This window comes from Mucor velutinosus, assembly GCF_035048745.1.
Source record: "Mucor velutinosus strain NIH1002 chromosome Unknown tig00001564, whole genome shotgun sequence".
NCBI lineage: Eukaryota > Fungi > Mucoromycota > Mucoromycetes > Mucorales > Mucoraceae > Mucor > Mucor velutinosus.
The window spans coordinates 1,381,839-1,400,111 of record NW_027041906.1 but is presented as its reverse complement, the minus strand read 5'-3'; the positions used below and the strand labels follow the sequence as shown (position 1 = coordinate 1,400,111).

The 18,273-nt window shown below is 40.6% G+C and overlaps 11 protein-coding genes across 11 annotated transcripts; 4 read left to right on the top strand and 7 right to left on the bottom strand.

Moving 5' to 3' along the window:
• Positions 1-513: 513 nt before the first annotated feature.
• ELO2_3 (Fatty acyl-CoA elongase/Polyunsaturated fatty acid specific elongation enzyme) lies at positions 514-960 on the bottom strand (the record flags this gene model as incomplete). The annotated part of the gene is made up of 1 exon (XM_064829951.1): positions 514-960. One exon carries the CDS (start codon positions 958-960, stop codon positions 514-516), a length of 447 nt encoding a protein of 148 aa, XP_064682453.1.
• Positions 961-3,302: 2,342 nt separating this feature from the next.
• Positions 3,303-4,504, top strand: ATC70_010740 (uncharacterized protein; the record flags this gene model as incomplete). The annotated part of the gene is made up of 4 exons (XM_064829950.1): positions 3,303-3,607; positions 3,669-3,726; positions 3,786-3,984; positions 4,044-4,504. 4 exons carry the CDS (start codon positions 3,303-3,305, stop codon positions 4,502-4,504), a joined length of 1,023 nt encoding a protein of 340 aa, XP_064682452.1.
• A 533-nt stretch (positions 4,505-5,037) lies between these two features.
• On the bottom strand, positions 5,038-5,564 carry RPS1_4 (ribosomal 40S subunit protein S1B; the record flags this gene model as incomplete). Its single annotated transcript, XM_064829949.1, has 3 exons — positions 5,038-5,072; positions 5,138-5,323; positions 5,549-5,564. 3 exons carry the CDS (start codon positions 5,562-5,564, stop codon positions 5,038-5,040), a joined length of 237 nt encoding a protein of 78 aa, XP_064682451.1.
• A 921-nt stretch (positions 5,565-6,485) lies between these two features.
• NHP10_3 (non-histone protein) lies at positions 6,486-7,376 on the top strand (the record flags this gene model as incomplete). Its single annotated transcript, XM_064829948.1, has 1 exon — positions 6,486-7,376. One exon carries the CDS (start codon positions 6,486-6,488, stop codon positions 7,374-7,376), a length of 891 nt encoding a protein of 296 aa, XP_064682450.1.
• A 108-nt stretch (positions 7,377-7,484) lies between these two features.
• On the bottom strand, positions 7,485-8,396 carry GRX5 (monothiol glutaredoxin grx5; the record flags this gene model as incomplete). Its single annotated transcript, XM_064829947.1, has 5 exons — positions 7,485-7,726; positions 7,784-7,985; positions 8,051-8,192; positions 8,250-8,322; positions 8,378-8,396. The coding sequence occupies 5 exons, from the start codon at positions 8,394-8,396 to the stop codon at positions 7,485-7,487; spliced, it is 678 nt and encodes a 225-aa protein (XP_064682449.1).
• A 991-nt stretch (positions 8,397-9,387) lies between these two features.
• On the bottom strand, positions 9,388-9,669 carry TRP3_1 (anthranilate synthase / indole-3-glycerol phosphate synthase; the record flags this gene model as incomplete). Its single annotated transcript, XM_064829946.1, has 1 exon — positions 9,388-9,669. The coding sequence occupies one exon, from the start codon at positions 9,667-9,669 to the stop codon at positions 9,388-9,390; it is 282 nt and encodes a 93-aa protein (XP_064682448.1).
• Positions 9,670-9,792: 123 nt separating this feature from the next.
• On the bottom strand, positions 9,793-10,464 carry ATC70_010735 (uncharacterized protein; the record flags this gene model as incomplete). The annotated part of the gene is made up of 2 exons (XM_064829945.1): positions 9,793-10,173; positions 10,258-10,464. The coding sequence occupies 2 exons, from the start codon at positions 10,462-10,464 to the stop codon at positions 9,793-9,795; spliced, it is 588 nt and encodes a 195-aa protein (XP_064682447.1).
• A 321-nt stretch (positions 10,465-10,785) lies between these two features.
• Positions 10,786-12,029, top strand: ATC70_010734 (uncharacterized protein; the record flags this gene model as incomplete). The annotated part of the gene is made up of 3 exons (XM_064829944.1): positions 10,786-10,888; positions 10,947-11,104; positions 11,172-12,029. The coding sequence occupies 3 exons, from the start codon at positions 10,786-10,788 to the stop codon at positions 12,027-12,029; spliced, it is 1,119 nt and encodes a 372-aa protein (XP_064682446.1).
• A 519-nt stretch (positions 12,030-12,548) lies between these two features.
• Positions 12,549-13,264, top strand: ATC70_010733 (uncharacterized protein; the record flags this gene model as incomplete). The annotated part of the gene is made up of 3 exons (XM_064829943.1): positions 12,549-12,893; positions 12,946-13,182; positions 13,241-13,264. The coding sequence occupies 3 exons, from the start codon at positions 12,549-12,551 to the stop codon at positions 13,262-13,264; spliced, it is 606 nt and encodes a 201-aa protein (XP_064682445.1).
• A 126-nt stretch (positions 13,265-13,390) lies between these two features.
• Positions 13,391-14,632, bottom strand: ATC70_010732 (uncharacterized protein; the record flags this gene model as incomplete). Its single annotated transcript, XM_064829942.1, has 1 exon — positions 13,391-14,632. One exon carries the CDS (start codon positions 14,630-14,632, stop codon positions 13,391-13,393), a length of 1,242 nt encoding a protein of 413 aa, XP_064682444.1.
• Positions 14,633-15,503: 871 nt separating this feature from the next.
• Positions 15,504-17,071, bottom strand: ATC70_010731 (uncharacterized protein; the record flags this gene model as incomplete). Its single annotated transcript, XM_064829941.1, has 6 exons — positions 15,504-16,254; positions 16,313-16,587; positions 16,650-16,715; positions 16,777-16,875; positions 16,938-16,967; positions 17,030-17,071. 6 exons carry the CDS (start codon positions 17,069-17,071, stop codon positions 15,504-15,506), a joined length of 1,263 nt encoding a protein of 420 aa, XP_064682443.1.
• Positions 17,072-18,273: the final 1,202 nt, after the last annotated feature.

Sequence of the window (18,273 nt, the reverse complement as noted above, 5' to 3'; positions counted from 1 at the left end):
ATAGATATTATTCTAACACTTATGATCCATTTCTGTCATCAAAGACCCTAAAAGCGTAGAGTTGCGGCATTAATGCTACAAGTTAGATCAACTTACGGCATTATACGATTCAGATTTCTGAGTCTTGACGCTATTACTGCTCGTTCAGTTAGCTTGCACCAGATTGTCTTTTTGATCTTATCAAACTTACGATATTTAGTTTCAAAATACGAGAAAAAGTATTAGAGACTTGAGCTGGTTAAGAGCTGCGACTATCTACAATAATGCGATGATTCATGGTATGATAAAGACAAATTATCGTTCCCACGGGACTTCAATGAATTGTTACTTTATGTGGGGATTCTTCCCTCACTATGGGTTTGGTGGGCAAGAAATGCGGGAGACAAGGTAATCTAAAATAAAAAGTGTGGGGGCGGTTTCTCAGTAGAAGCAAAAAGTATTGAGTAGTCTTACTTTTTTAAGTTGTTAGTGCGTCGAAACGGAGGGAGAGGAAGGCCATCCTGGGTGACCAGACTAAAGAAACTTATAAAGGCACTGTTTTTTGCGCCATTCAGATCGTGGTTGAGTGTTATAGTACCTATGGAGAGCCTTCTTGGGCATTGAGCAGACGGCTGTACCGGGAATTCTTTTCGAGCGACCGTCCCTGACATAGACCTGCTTGGTCGTGCGATGAAAGCACGAAGAGCATGTTACTGTTGACTTGTACTCATCGACAGACTCGACCGAGTCCTTGGATCCAGCAGCCATTTGCTTGTAGTAAGGTTTGGTGCTTCTGCAAAAATGACCCTTGATGGTAGATGACCTTGCCGCTGGCCACCCTTCTTTGGCAATACTTCTTGGTTCAGAACTTTCGCTTGCCTGCATTTCGCTGCCTCTTCTTCTGGCTCTATCTCTACTCGTTCCCATTTCCGAGCCGCTATCAGGTTCCAAGCCATCTCGGATGACAAGACGGTATCTCATCCAAAGGATGCGGATCACTCATTCTCTTTAACTGCAAATAGAGTCAATACTGCCGTCGTGTCGCTTCAAGATAGGAAACACAAAGAGAAGAAGGGCATCGGCCGCCCGCCAAAATTAATTCAAGCCCAGGTTTTATTTCTGCTCAAAATTGGACAGATTTTGGCTTTTATCGACTTGATCGAACTATTTTAAAGCATTCGACTATATAAATTGCAATGATCATCCGATACCCCCTTAAGCTTTCCTGAAGTACTTTTCAAGGCGCTTCCAACGGTGTCCGTTATAAGAAGTGTTCTGAATCAAACTATCGAGCAATGCTTGAAAGTATGAAATGAGGTTTTTAGCGAAAATATCCAGATTTTGCATATGAAAGCCTCATAAAAGTGGTTTCAGAGACTGCTTTGGATCGAGAGAAACATATTAATCCAATATATACCATAGCAAAAGTCTTCATTTTCAAGGTGAAAAATACGATTGTTTGATTTTCGATAAAAACCATGAGGGGTACCTCATGCTTTTTGGTCGATTTTTGGCCATGGTTTTTTTTTTGGCCCAAAAAGTTGAGCAAAGGTATCAGGAAGTTACTACTGCTTGAGTGCAATTGTTTGGTGTCATTCCGGTGACTCAGAAAGGTCTATATGCCAAGATACGAAGGCTTGAGAGCTGTCAAATTTGGTAGCGTTTCATGCATTTGCTTGTCAATAGACGCGCTTTTGTTATGATACAAAGGCGTAAAGACATTATATGCATTAGTTTAGATTTGGAACATGCCGTTACATCCAAATATTCAGCTCGAAACATCGAATTGAGTGGCACTGTTGTATTGCAGTATCATAGCACAATAACACAGCTTATTAGTGAGACGATGACAGCTGTTGTAAGGCACGTTGGATATTTTAGACGCAATAGACAGTCTGTATCCAAACCTTTCCTTTAATAATATCGTTGCTATATATACTAAAAGAACTTGAACACAAAAGCGTCGTCGTAGTAGATCAGAGATCAGGAGCCTTTCTGCAAAGAACATAACGCATCTAATTCAAGTGATTTCTTGCCAGCTATTTGGCTATAGATGGGCGATATGTGGTATCAAGGTAACATTTGGTAATATCGACTCGAAGAGGGCTTTTTTCTAGCGAAGCAAACGTGCAACACCAAAGTATTCAAGTAATAAATTTGGTTTCTCGTATTTATCATTAATAAGCTTACTAACAACATAACACATCAGAATTTGCATGAATTAGCTTTACCAAAATCAATATGCCTCCTATTCGAATTAGAAATTGCGCAGGCTGCAGAACTGCCCTTCCAGAAGGTTTCAGTTACCAAAGATGTGATTCATGCCGTATAAATGAAAGCAAAAACATAACCAAATTTGACAGCTCTCAAGCCTTCGTATCTTGGCATATAGACCTTTCTGAGCCACCGGAATGACACCAAACAATTGCACTCAAGCAGTAGTAACTTCCTGATACCTTTGCTCAACTTTTTGGGCCAAAAAAAAAACCATGGCCAAAAATCGACCAAAAAGCATGAGGTACCCCTCATGGTTTTTATCGAAAATCAAACAATCGTATTTTTCACCTTGAAAATGAAGACTTTTGCTATGGTATATATTGGATTAATATGTTTCTCTCGATCCAAAGCAGTCTCTGAAACCACTTTTATGAGGCTTTCATATGCAAAATCTGGATATTTTCGCTAAAAACCTCATTTCATACTTTCAAGCATTGCTCGATAGTTTGATTCAGAACACTTCTTATAACGGACACCGTTGGAAGCGCCTTGAAAAGTACTTCAGGAAAGCTTAAGGGAGTATGGATGAGCAGCGCTTCTTTTATAATCAAATCTGACGAAATAAGTCGAATAAGATCCAAAAAGCACAAAAATCAACGAATCGGGACAGATTGTAAAGCGGAGATTGGCCCAATTTTGGCGGCGGCTGACAAGGTCATGCCATGCTACGTCCAGGTAATCTATGCTGTTGGAAGCACATGTAGAAGGCATTGCGAATTGAAAAGTGCCACAGCTTAACATGGCTATTATAGAGCACTTTTATTATAAACTTATACGTCTGATAAAATTAATCGTTGCTCATTGTTCGCCCAAAGGCGAAGCCTAATACGAAATGCAAAGCTGTTTTTCTAAAAAAAGTATTGCCACAAGTTGCACAGAGCGACTAATGCTGTGCGAGCTACCGCATTTTCTCTTAGTTTTATGACGAAATATTGCAAAGTAACCGCCAAAACTAAACGGGATTCTAAAGGCAAATGTGTAATTGGGGTAAAAAAGCAGACGATTTTAGAAGTGCTCTTTATCCTCCTATTCAACTAATAGACTAGATGCAGTTTCCCGATACAAAGCACCCAATTCATCCTGTATATCAAGCATTTTGTGACGATCACAAAACCCAACTTGCAGCAGCTTTTCAGCTGATGGGCAGTGACACTCCCAGCCCTGAACAGAAATATCACATTATCACGCAACTTCGCGATGTAGCTGATGAGTTTGCTAAAAAGGTACCTGTACCAAAGACACTCCAATCCAAGCAAGAGGTGGCAGGAGGCCCCAAGAATTTAAAGATTGGCACTACTGTATTTAGACCTGTAGACACCGAAAATGAGGTATTGCCCGTTATTCTTTACTTGTATGTACATCTTGCATTGCTTGTGAAACACAAACTAAATCTCAAATTCACCCTCATGTAGTCATGGTGGAGGTTGGGTACTTGGAAGCGCAACAACGCACACCAAGATTGCTACTGATGTAAGTCGAGATGATTCAAAATTTAGTAAACATGGTAGCCGCTAACCTATGACATTCAGCTCTGTATCAAAGCACATGCTGCTGTCATGCTCGTGGAATACAGCCTTAGCCCTGAGGTTCAGTTTCCCATTGCAAATGAGCAGAGTTTCGCTGCTCTGTGCTGGCTTCGTGAGCACGGGAAGTCCATCAATGTTAATCCTGACAAGATCGTAGTGGCTGGTGATTCAGCTGGAGGAAACATGGCAGCTGCCATTTCAAGTAAGTGTGATCTAATGTCCTGCGAATTGCTTTTGTGTATATTAAGCATGAGCCGGTAGTGATGGCAAAGGATCGTGGCATGGAAGGAGTGATTAAAGCTCAGGTTTTGATGTACCCTGCTGTTGGGGCTGATATGAGTTTATATGAGTCGTATAAGACATATGGTGGCGGTGAATGTTATCTTTCCGTCAAAGAGGCCGAAATGTGTGGAACTGCGTATCTTCCCAAGTCAGCATCAGAGCTCAATGATCGCTATGCTACACCAATTCTGGCTACAGAGGATGAATTGAAGGGTTTGCCACCGGCTTTGGTGTTAACATGTGAATGCGATATTCTTCGTGATGAAGGTGAAGCTTATGCTTCCAAATTGCTTATGGCTGGTGTATATACAGTCGGCGTCCGAGTTTTGGGTACCATCCATGCCTTTATGACAACCCCTCTTCCTCATACACCTCAATACCTTACATCCATCAAGATGGTTTGTGATTTCATCAAGGAGCAAGTGGGCGTAAGCAAATAAAGTGCGATTTCTATTGGCATTAAACATTCCTCACATCAAAATGAATGATTGAAAGAAACAGCCTACTTCAGCAGACTTAAACTTGATCAAATATAGCATTGGTGACCCTGTATTGGCCAGCAATTGCTCAAATAAGTCATCAAACTGCTCTTTCTTCCCAATGTGATGTTTTATCATTTGCTAGCATCTCGAAACAACCAGGCAGACATGAAATCACTTGCAAAGCCACAAATTTAATACTGCATGCATCTCCTTCAACACGAACCGTATGTTCAATTGATCAAACAGTCTATGCACAGCTTTGTACTCGCTCAATCGATTGACTAGATTTACCTACAGAAGAAGGATCTCATCAAGCTGACTCGTCAACATGGCCAGCAGAACACTTTATGTCCAACCATACTCAAGTGCATACAACAAGACGCAATTGGAGTCCATGCAATCACTTTTACAACTCTGAGTATTTATTACAAAGACTATAATAGTATGAGTTACTCTATTTGCTGTATTCTTGAAGAGTAACATTGACGGATCTACTCGTCATCGCCAAGGAGAGCGAAAGGATTGACTATACATGACAAACATTACGCATTGGTATTCATTCATTTCTCACATCTGAAAGAGCAAACTTACATGTCTTCTTCTCCTTCTCCTTCTCCTTCTTTCTGTCCTTAGACTTACGGAAAGACATAACGACATCACTTTGATTAGGGGTTCTAGTAACACCTGGGATGAAAGCCATCTTTACGGGAGGGACCTTAGCAAACGGACTACCAGCCAAGGCCAAAAGAGTAGTACGGTCATAGTTGACACGGTTACCTAATATAATACGACAAGACAATGATTTAGTTAATTTCTATGGCCCCACCAGTTGCTGTCAAGGAGATGGCCTATTTGATGTTGCCATGGAAACAAGAATTTAAACTGAACAATTCAGATTATGAATCAAATCCCAATTAGCTGCTATTTGATCTCATAGAATTCTTTCTTGACCAGTCGCCAACATATATAGGCTTCGTCTCGCACAACGTAGCAAGTAGTTACCTTGATCAACAGCCATAATAAAGAACTTTCTGAATAGTTAAGGGCAAAGAAGTCGATATAAAAACCTAGTCAAAAAAATTTGATAAAAGAAATTCGAACGCAAATTCGCCCAATCAGATGCCATCCAGACCCATTTGACATGTCTCTAACGAGGTTGATTTGGTGAAAGATGAGGAGCTGAAAGAGCACTTTCAATGCTAGAAACATAGTTTAAATCAATGCGCAATAAGAAATTCTTTCAAAGTACTGTTGGTATAGATCTTTTATTCGAGTAAATCTTGCTCAATTTTTATGATCAATTCTTTGCTAAAGATGATGCTGGGGACGATTTAAGGCTGTATACATTACGATCGTTGTGCTGTTGTATATAATGATGGAATTAGTCTTTAGACAAGAAGAATTCAGTCAAACTACCAGCAATCAAGCAACGTTATGGAAGCCCTCCTCCATCAAATGTAAAGATAACATGGATCGCGCACGACATTTCGATGAAGAATCTCGTGATACAGTTTGGTTTCGAAAAATTATTGGCACTAACGTGAAAGTGTTGCGAAAACATATCAAGGTGCAGTTGTAACTCTTAAATACCAAGCTTCCTTAAAAGTATGGCGCGTATAGGTTTCTATGAGAGGCTTGCATTTGCTGGAAGTTTATATCATACAAATCATTGCCTGGAGGATATATCATGGAAGTATAACCACCGAATATCAATTGCATCAATCCATAGAGGCTATAATTTAACTGAATGTCTCCATTTCAATGAATACAATGCATTTGAGCTTTGAATGAGTCACCTTTACTAAAGAAGGGCGTGGGAGCGTTGATTCCGAGCATGCGGCTTTAATTTTGACCCGAATAAACTGTGATGTATAAGACCAAGACTACCTTCTCTTATTTACGATATTCAATAGCTCATACATCCTTTACAGGCGTTACAATGACTAGACAATTCTTGAATTACTCAGTTGCCATGGTAACTCCATTCACTTTGGATGGTGATTTCGATGAAAGCTCGGTTCCTGAACTCACCAAATTCTACATCGAACAAGCAAAAGCACCTGGTTTATTGATCAGTGGAACTACTGGCGAACAGCACTGTCTGACAATTGCAGAGCGCAAAAAGCTATATAAACTCGTTGCAAAGTCATCACCCGAGGGATATCCATTGTATGCAGGTGTAGCAGCTTTTAAAACCAAAGACGCAGTTGAGCTTGCCAAAGCAGCAGAAGGTGCTGGTTGCTCGGGAATTATGCTGGGTGTGCCTCCTTATCGTGTTCCTTCACAAAGAGAGCTGATAGCATACGTGACCGATGTAGCCAATGCTACCAAGTTGCCTATCTTTCTGTACAATAATCCCAACAGAAACACTGTGCAAGTCGAGCCCGAGACTTTTGTTCACCTGGTCAAGACGGTCAAGAACCACAATTTGTTTGGCATCAAAGAAACTGGAGTTGTTGCCAATGTAGAAAAGATTAAGGAGCTACTAGATGAAGAACTGGCCAAACAGCAATCATTCTTTACCGGAGGAGACGGCTCATATGTTGATCTCTACAAAGATCATGGATTCACTGGCATCACATCAATTGCAGGTGCTCTTTTTCCTGAAGAGATGATGAGCATTAACCAACATTTACAAAATGGCGAGACTGAGAAAGCCGAGCAGGTCATGAAGACGCTTTCACCAAAGATTCAATTAATGCAAAAAGCAGGATTTTTACAAAGTCTTAAATATCTGTTACGTCAAAGAGGAGCTCCTGCCGGTTATTGTCCTGCACCTCTTTTGGATCCCACCGATGAACACAAGGAATTGTTGAAGGCATTGATCTAGACTGTATATGTAGGATCAATCTTTTTAATAATAAACAAGGAATTTTACAAGTGAAAGAAGAAGAAAAGAATAGGTGTCTAACTAAGTATATAAAATCTGCAATGAAATCTACCAGTTGTAGAAAGGCTTTGCATTGTAGATTGGCTTTGTCTCATTCAATTGCACCCAAGTCTTCTTGGGGTCCTTCCATCCTCTGATATTTCTTCTCTCAGTCTTTGCATCAGACACGGCAGTTGCTTCCTTGAACAGGAACTTGATATGTGCTTCCTTGTGATGCATGATACCGAATTGACCACGACCATGAGGTCTGACACGTCTAACATATCTGCCCTTACCGACCCATGCTTGTGCTATTTTCAAAAACACTGAGTTCATTTGCCCAAAACTTCACGCTTGACAAAACTTACAAACAACCATGTTCTCCATTCCCTTTTGATCAGCAGCATTCTTTCTGGCAAATGCTAAATTGTGTAAGATCTTTTTGGCCGAGCGTTTATCAGAGAATTCCATTTGGCGAATAGCTTCATCAACAGGAAGGTTGCGAATTTGACGTGCGAGCATATTCAATTTACGTGGGCTAGTTTTGAAGTTTCTAGAAGAAAAACGATACTAAGGTATACCTCGTTAATTATCTCTGTGCTGACATTGCAAAGTGTGCTTTTCATATATCGTACTTCTTTTTCTGTCAACTTATGATCTTGTTGTGCTAATTTCTCTTCGGCTTCAACTTGAACATTGTCAAACAAGGATGAGGCTCCAATTTGAGGTCTGTCGGGTGTAGGTTGCTCGGCTGATCTAAAGGCTGTAGTAGAGAAGCTAAAAGAGAAAATGTAAGGCTCTGTCCAGCATGGCGTAATCGTTCAAATCAATTACTTTGATTGCAAGGCTCTGATGCAGTTGAATGTTGTGGATTGTTTGAAAGGCTGCAATGCCTTGAGGGTCGAAGCTGTTTGAGGATACAAGTCAGTACATGCGGTCAGTAAAGATGAGCTTGCACATACTTAGGGACATAACAGACATGCTTTTGATAAGTTGAAGTTGTGGATTATATCAAATTATGAAAAAGTATGAGGGGTTTATGGATCATTAGCAAGGATGGTGGTTTAGAACAATGTTTTTTTGGAAGCCGCCTTCCTAGAAATTGTGACCATCTTGCCTTGAATCGGTTCCTGCATCACTCCGTTTCATTGCAATACTCTGATATGCCTACATGGACTGTCAAGAAGATTCAATGTACTATATTCAGAGATTGAGATATTAATCATTGGCGCCAGCTATCGATGAGTATTTGGAAAGGCGTGGATCTTGAAACGCAATGCATTGAGTTGGTAATGTAAGATCAAGTTGGCTATAAATGACATTGGAAAGCTAGACATACATGCACCATGTATACTATATATATATATATAGTTATATACACGGGAACTGTGGCACTCGTAAACTTACAGGCAAGCAGTAGTATTAAAATCCAATTATACATTAGCATTAAGAGTACTACGTCTCTTACGATACAATACCCTATCATCTGCTTAGATTTTCTCACCACCGACAAAATGCATCCCAATTTACCCCTGAATTTAAGCAAGAAAAAAAAAAAAAAATCCCACACACACTCTCTCCAGATGAAAAGTTTCAATGATAAGGTTGAAAAACAAGGGTTTTGATAAGATTGTCATATGTGCTGGCAGCAGGCATTCGATAGAAATGCGTAGAATACATGTCATTATCACAAGCGAGTCTTTGTTGTCATCATCCTCATGTGATCAGATCATAATCCTAGTAAATAATGCAATGAGATCAAACATAGCCGAATGTGATGAATGGAATATGGACTGTCTGCCTCATGTTAGTAAAGATGTATGTGTATGTGTCTTGTAAAGTATAGTAAATAAATAGGTTTATTTATATGATTCATTGGGGATAGCAATATATACAAAAGTAAGCATGATATGTATGTAGATTTATATGAAATTATGGACAGTATATGTAGCAGGATGGCTATTTGATTGATTTATTCTTGCTGCTGCTCTTCCTCTACCTCGTAGATGGTCTCCAGATGGTCACTGATAGAATAGGATGAGCTTGTTGAATATCTCTTGTTGGCAAAGTAGTTTTGGTTTGAGTTTGCTGCATAGTCATTGTAGTTCTCCTCATCTCCCTCATCCAGCTCTTCAAAGATATCATATAGTGTGTGCTTCTTGTATGACTGTAAAGATGCAGTCTTTGAGGGGTATGTGGACTTGAACATGCCCAAGTTTGTAGATGTAATATATCGTGCAGTATAGCTAGTCATTGGTATATTTGTGCTTTTTATTGTTTGTTAAAGAAAGTGAAAGGAAATGTATCGCTAATCGGTCAGAATCGGATTTATATATCCAACATCACAGCAAAAGGGCATTTGGTCCGGAAAATGACATCAACGAAACATGCGAAGATAAGCCAAGAATAAAGCACCTGCACCTGTCATGGTACCCACCATATACTGTAAGATCTGGAATTTGATAGCTTCCATTTGGGTTCGCAAGCCGGCGATTTCGCTCTCGATGCGTGTGTCTGTCTCCTTCATCTTGATTTCTTGTCCGCTTGCTTCGTCCCTCACTCGACCTTTCTCCAGGTTTAGATCTAATCTCACATTGGCTTGTGCTCGCACAATCTCCTCTTTGAGCCGTTGTCTCAGCTTCTCCACCTGTGCCTGTAATCGCTCATTCTCGGCCTTCATGATTGAAAAGTCATTTTTCTCCAACAGCTGTATCTCCGATTTTAGATGAGCAAAATCCACTTTGTACATGTAGATTGCCTGACGGTCCATAATGTGTGTGTTGGTGCAAGTTCATGACATAATCTTGGATTCACATTCTATCTTGAATCAGGGCATACATACCTTTTCTTGTTCCGCTTTTGTTACCATCGGTTTCGTCAATTCAGTCATACTCTCTCCAATGACTTTTCGCAAGGCCTTCATGATGGATTCACTTTGCTGTCGAGTGAAATTAGCCTTTTCCAACCGTTCAACAAACTTGAATGTGTCAAAATGATATTGCTGACTCAGTTGAATGCGATTTGTTGAAAAGCATCGTCTAGGTGCCATGCTTTGTATTGCTTTCCCAATGTGAAAGCTTGACATTTCGTGCGCAATTAAGAAACTTTTTTTTTTTTTTTTTGACTGTGCGAAAAGAGGAAAGGAGTTCTCTAGTGAGGAGAAGGGAAGGGCTCTTAAACTCCCGATTTGAACACTGATAAGTGTCTATAAAATGTTGAATCACACGTGAAAGTTCTTGTGCAACTAAAGATGTGTTGAAATCCCCATTTATTTTCATATTTGTGTATCCCCTGTTTTTCTTCTTTTTTTTTTTTTTTTTTTTTTTTCCCTCCATTTTCTCTTTTTAATACAAAATCAACATCAAGTAAAATGACACAGCAATCGTCGGCCATGTCGATTACTCAGCTTTGTCATATGAATGAACCTGAAGATTCAAATGTCACATTGGAATCTGCTGCGAATGATACTCCAAGTAAAATAGCACAGCATATTAAGCGACGCAAGGATACCCGTTCTCATGTATTACTTAGATAATCAGGAGCATTTTATTCGTCGTTTGCCTCTTGTACACACTGCATTAAAGGCTTATGAAAACTCCAGTTCTGTTGTCAAATACGGTGCTGAGATGATTGAATCTTACGCTGGCCCCATTTACGATAAATTAGGCTATGATCGCAAATTGAAGGAGGTAAATGTTGTATGGATATACGAGCTGATCGTTGTTGTACAAGGATACTTAATAAACGAGGATACAGGACGCATCTGAGGATGACGAAACTACAGCCGCCACAACTGCACTTGCCCGTGCTTCACTTTACGATCATCAGCCATTGATGCACCAACGATCCACTGCCACTGGTAGACGATCTGTCATGGAGGAAGACCGCAAATCAAGATCTGCTGCCTCACGCTCAACATCGCCACACCGACCATACACACTGCAAAGGCCTAGTAGCAATAGCAGCAACAGCAAGAGCCGCTGGCAACAAATTGTGCTCCATGCAGGTTCAGCTGCAGGTACAACAGCAGCTGTTATTAGCGAGGAAAGTATGAAATGTTTGCGTTACTGCCTGAGCTGGTTACAATACGCAATGCAGCATATCGATCAACAGATGAACTTGCTTCGTAGCTTCTTGGTGTCTTTGGCGACTGGATCGTCAAATGCAGCCACGACAGCAAAGAGAGATGTAGCCATCGTTGACGAAAAGAGCAACACACTTGCCAAGATCAAGAAAGAGATCGTCGATACCCTCCGCAAAGTAGTTGAAGTAGTCAGTAAATATGCTGGATCAGGATTACCCGAACAAGCGAAAGCAAGCGTGCGTGCATTCATCCTGCAATTACCCAGTCGTTGGGCCATCTTGAACAATACCCGTCAAACTTCACCTTCAAATTCACCTCACGTTGGACCTGTCGCCGATAGCCAACAACAGCCCCTCCACGAAACATCGATCAAGCTACTGGATTTTGGTGGCGAGTCGATTGAAATGCTGAATTCGGTTTCTATTGTGTTTTCAGACACTATCGAGAGAGCTGAACTCTGGATCAAGCGCTTAAAGGTGGTTGGTGTGAATTCGACTGTTGCTGCAACATCCTCTATGGATACCAACTAAATGCTATGGCCAAGCTACACTCCTTTTTTAGTCATATCTATCTGCTACTCCACTCATTCTTGTTACCCTCTTATTCTAAATTATCCACCCATGGTCGCTCACTCCCAACCCCCTCCCCTTCCTTTTGTTTTATTTATATGATTAAATCAGATCCCAAATGTTTAGGTTTCGCCTGCCTTTCAAACCTGTCCAATCGTGATGGTTGCAGTCAAAAATTTATACTCAATGTTAGCTTCGTTTTTTTTTTTTTTTTTTCCTTTTTCTTTTCTCTTTTCTCTTTTCTCTTTTTCAGTTTCTCCAACACACAAAGATGAAATGAAAGGTTCAACGCTCATTGGAGATCAAGCACAACAGCCAAAGAAGCTTGAATTACTACCGTTAAAGCATAAAGCAGGTGGACATGTGGCCATGTTTCGTTTGTCAAACGGACCTTTATGTAAAGCCATTAAATCCAATGAGCATTCTTTTTATAAAGATCTTTTACGGCATGGTGGATTAAACTCTTTTCTACCTAGATACATGGGTATAATTCATGTTTCTTATCAAAACGGGTACCCTGAAATTGCTCTCGAAAGTGATCGAAAGCGATTATGTCAGTTTCAAAAGCATGGCAGAGTGTCCAAGCGTCAATACAACAGCGGTACACATGGCAGTGATAGCGAAACGAATGGTGCTAAAGACGGCGAGGCATTCATGGTGATGGACGACATGACGCTTGGTCTGAAGAAGCCTTGTATATTAGATTTAAAAATGGGTGTCAGGCAACATGGTGTCTATGTCAGTGCCGGAAAAATGGCAAGCCAAAAGTTCAAATGCGAGCAATCCACTAGCGGTAAATTAGGTGTACGAGTGTGCGGTATGCAGGTGAGTTTCTATCCATGAATGCATGCCATGATACTAACAATCTCTTGAAAAGGTCTACCAACTGGACAAACATGCCTACGATGTTCAAGACAAGTACGTGGGTCGCACACTGACACCAGAATCTTTCCGTGACACTGTATATCATTTTCTTCATAACGGCATAAACTTGTTGATCGAATTTATCCCAGTACTGATTGAAAGACTCACCAACTTGTACATCGAAGTCGAGAAAATGATTGGATATCGATTCTATGGATCAAGCTTATTGATTGTATATGACGCATTAAATGTAAATAGAAGCATCGCAATGAAGTTGATTGACTTTACACATTGCATCACTCGTAAAGAAATTGAAGAAAACCAAGACATAATGACATACCCACCAGAAAGAGGTTCCCGCTGTCCAGATGATGGATTTTTACAAGGAATTGCTAGTTTAATAGAAATTTTAAAAGATATTTACAGCAAAGAAAAGTAATAAAAAAAACCCCTCCGTTTTATTCATCCCTTAATCGAAGTCCCTTTTTGAGCTCGTCTGTTAAGGGTGTGTCATTCACACAACGATCGCATTGACAGGTAAACAAGTACGATTTGTCTAAATAGGTTTGTCTAGTGTCCTTGTTCCAACGGGGATTGACGTATGTCTCGTATAATTGCTCGCCCTTGCTGATATCACGGATAGCTCTTACTGTGAGCTTGTATTGAGAGTTGCGTTGAGGATAGTCGATGCTGACATTGGGATGGCAGTTGTGGTTGATGTGTGAGTGCACCAAGTACATGCCGCCGTTTTGGTTGTTGATGTTGAACTTGCCTAGGTAGTTCAAGAAGGTCTCTTCGTCCTCAAACAACTTTTGCTGTAATGCTTCAGGTAAAGGTGTTGTGATTTTGCATCTCTTGCTAGGTGTCTTGTAAGCTGCTCTCAACAAATCTCTGGCTTTGGTCCATAGTTCACGAGTAGGTGCTTCCATAAAAATCCACTCGGTCTCCTTGGCTTGACGCTCCTCTTGACTCACAGTTGCGAAAGCGTCCAAATGTCCAATGACTTGATCCAATTCACCACGTTGATGAGCCAAAATCATCTGTGCGTAGATACGAGACACTGCCATAGGTGCCTGCCACTTTTCCATTTCACAGAAACTCATGAAAGCGACAACAGCCTTGTTCAAGTTTGTGCATTCAAGTTGATGGAACTTTTCCCAAGCAGTGATTCTACATTCTTTGCTACAGTAAAACATGTTGCAGTGTCCACAATGTTGCGTGTTGCGATTGGGATAGATCAAAGGCTTGCAACAGAGGCCACACGCATTTCCGCTACGAGCTAAATTGAATGCCTCCCAAGGAGGGAAGTAGGCAAAGGGAGTTTCTGTAAAGATGGTCTCATCCTTCTTAATATCACGAGCAGCAAAGAGACCTTTACCGGTAACTTGATCTACCATACGAGCTTCGACAGCATCAGACACAGCCTTGAAATCAATTTTGGGATCGATAAACGAGACTGGCACAGATGGATCGTCGGCGAGACCAGACTTGACAGGCTCCTTGGCAGCAGGGGCACTGTTGGTGAGTCCACCTTGTTGCATATACTTTTTGACACGCTTCTCGCTCACTTGCCAATTAGGTTGCTTCACCAAGACTTGAGTGGCAACTGTCTTGATACCTGCTTCGGGCAATTCCAGCTTGATATTTTGGATAGCAGAGATGAGCTCTTCTTCGGTAGGAATGATCTTTTCGTCAGCCATGATGATATGATGATGGTGATGCAGAAGATGTGTGATTTTTCGAAATTTTTTATTTATAAAACCAGACAAGCCACCATTTAGCACACTCTTTATCCATTGACAGGAGAGGGAATCAAGGGCTGGGGGTCAAAAACGCACTACTGAAGGATTTATACCTTACCACTACACCCTCGTATATTAAAATATTCCTTTTTATTCCATTTTCTATACATATTCAAAATGAACGACTCTACCAAAGATACTCTCTACAAGGTAATTGCGTCAATGTAGCTATGGCAACAAGCCATTCATAACGAGTTTGTAGGTTGCCGATGTTACAAAGACTGTCATCCACTGGGGATTCATTCCCTTTGTTATTTACTTGGGTATGACTCGTAGCAACCCCAGACCCTCTGTCCTCAAGTAAGTTGTGTTTATGTGCGTGTGTTTGCTAGTATCACACAGTACTAATATGTGCTTCTATCACAGGCTCATCAGTCCTCTTGCTTAAATTATCTTTCTCCCTCACTCTCAATGTACAAAAACTTTGCTTAAAAAACTTGTTTAGCTTAATAAATCTCGACTTATACATATATATATATACACGCCATGCCGAATCTGATGACATCTCGGGAGTTTGTTGAGAAATTTGAAGGTTTATTAGATTATACAGAAACAATAGAGTGAAGTTTATATAAGCTTGTATCAAACAAAGTTAAAATGGGGAATAGGAGAGGTGGGGGGGGGGGGGAGGGATAAAGTATATAAAGGACTGAACATAATATAAACAGAGGATATTTTTGCATATAAAAAAAGTGGTAAAAGCATAATTAGTTGATATATTTTTTTGTTGGTTTTCTGATGTAAGAGATGGCGATTAGGCAAATGTAGATCATAAATAAGCATTATGCGATTGTTGATAAGCATTGAGGGGCCAGTCTGTTGATAAAAAGAAATCATCATCCTTTAGAAACTCGATATTGGGTGCTGCAGTCGTTGCTGGCTGGTTCACTTGAGTTGTGTTGGTATCTTCCAATAGAGGCTGGTGAAGTTGTGTGTCGAAATCATCCACAACGAAAAAGGAAGGCACTTGGTGCTGATGAGGATGTAGTAGCTTTTTCTGTTGCTGCTGTGCTTGTTGTGTCGACTTGGGCCTTTGCTGCTGTTGCTGCTGTTGTTGTTTATCTCGCTGAGCATCTACTTCTTCGACCTCCTCTTCATCTGATGTGATATAACTTTGAGATGATGTGTCATCGGCTGCATCTTTGCGCTTCTGTTCAGTTCGCTGCTGACGGTCCTCCTTGTACTTGATTTGCATCCAACGCGTACGGCACTGTCTCTGTGTTCTACCTGGAATAGTCTCTGCTATTCTAATCCAGCAACGGCCAAAATCACTGACGCCCATACGCAGTAAAGCATCCTCCTCCACGCCCCATTTCCCCTTGCGAACATAGGGATCCAGTGCTTCTGTCCACCTTGCTTGACATTGGATACCTGTGCGGTTGGGAATTCGCTCTGCAATCTTATTCCATGGTATAGGTTGCACTCTGCCTTCACTATCAGTAACACTCGCGTATTCCAATACAGAGTACCGTAAAATAGCATCCTCATTTTCGGTCCAGCGACCCTTGTGAATGTTGGGGCTAGAGAGAAAACGATGATTAATACATGGCATAACAATTGAAGGAAAGAGAGATTTACTTGAGAGCACCCAGCCATCGTGTGGAGCATTGCATTGGCGTACGATTTGGTACATGCGAGGCAATCAGAGACCATTTATGAGGACCGTGTAACTGAACAGCCTGACGGAGCAGCTCGTCTTCTTCCAGTGTCCAGCGAGAGTAAGTAGAAGGTCGCTTGTTTCGTTTGACTGAGTGGCTTCGAGTTGTCGTGACAATAGGTGACATGTATGGTGCCCATCGAGGAGGCTCATATCCTCCGAGCGAGTAGCGTCTCTTGCTACCAACAGGTGACATCTAAAAGAAAGAGATACATGAGTCAATATTGTTTTATGTACAATGAAAAAGTCGACATTTACCAAATAGGGAGATGGACAAGCAGACAATCCCCCATAATGAGGGTCGTAATCAGATAAGGTTGGTGTCTACCATGACAAGTGATAAGTACAATGATGTAGATGTGTCTGTGCTCGGAAAATTACATACAAGTGCCTGAATTACACCCTCTACTTTAAGCACAGGTTGTGGTTGTACGAGGCCTGCCATGATTTGATGATGTTCCTGAGATGATGCAGTAGAAAATGCCTAGATACAAATAAAATGAGCTCTCGTTCAACGCAGCCAAACACATGTCAAGTATATTGTACCTGTTGTACACTCAAATCATGCTGAAAGTCCTATTCAAACACACTGATTAAATTGGGTACTCTTATGCTAATCGACAGCAGCTTTAGCTTACTTCAGCATTGTGATCCCAGTTGTTGTTGTCGAATAAATCCATGCTTATGTTACGTTTGAAGAGATGAAAGGAAGAAAAAGAAAAAGATAGAAGAGAAGCAGAAATGAATACGATTTTATATAAAAAACAAAAAAAGAGGATCAATTTAAAGGATTTGACAATGAGCACTTTCTGATCACCTTTGGGACCTTTTGGGATTTTATTTCCGTACATCAAGTATGTAAATATACGTCGATCAAAAGTCTTTGTCGCTCATTTATGCCAATGATGGTGTACGGACATATATTCATCTAATTACTGTCATTTGGTTATAAAAGGGAACAGTGGATACATGATAATGGTGGACGCAGTAGCAGCGCTCTTTGTGCGTACTACAATCAATGTGGATGTGATGTATATATCTGCATGATACAAACCAATTTGAATCTAGAAAAAGTGTTCTTGTTTGTATATATGGATAAACTATAGGGGCCATTGTCAAAATGTTCCCGGGTGTTTATGAATCTCAATTAGCAATAATGGCAAATCTGCATGAGTGGTTAATCGTTGCAACAATGAATTGTGCTTGTATCAGGACCAACAAGTATAGACAGTGCAGTTAAATATGTAATTCCGGGAGATCTCTGTTTCATCAGCATGCATAAATTGGATCGAAAGAGTCATGCTTCAATGATCTTGTTCTCTTTCTCGAGCCTGAACATGCGGAATTTTAAGAAAATAGCATTTACAAGATTCTAGAACTAACAGCTTGTATTTCAATGAAACTTTCCACATATGCTGTTCAGCATGTTATCTGTGGTCTTAAAACTTATGTATGCTCTACCTGCTTAGTATTATGATGGCTTCAGTCGGTGTTATATATGCCAAACTCACCATTGTAGCAGTATGCTTCGGCTTCAATTCCGATTTTTCGCCCCCCCCCCCTCTCCTCCACGTTTTTTGGTTTGAAGAAATCACTTCATCTTACGCGTTGATGCTGAAATTTCACATTTTAACCTTCCACTGTCATGTGAAAGGCCTCTGTAATTATGGATCTGACCCTCCTAAGATGCACCACGCTTGTATTAACGGAAACACTATATATATACGGGCAAATATTCTACTTGCATTGCCTCTAAATACTTCAAAATATGCAAAACGCAGTAAGAATCTGAATGCATTTAAGCAGTAATTTCCTGTGTTAGAAGCCATTTTAAACTGCCAGAATAGCGCCAGACACTTGCTTTCATCCAGCACTAACTTCT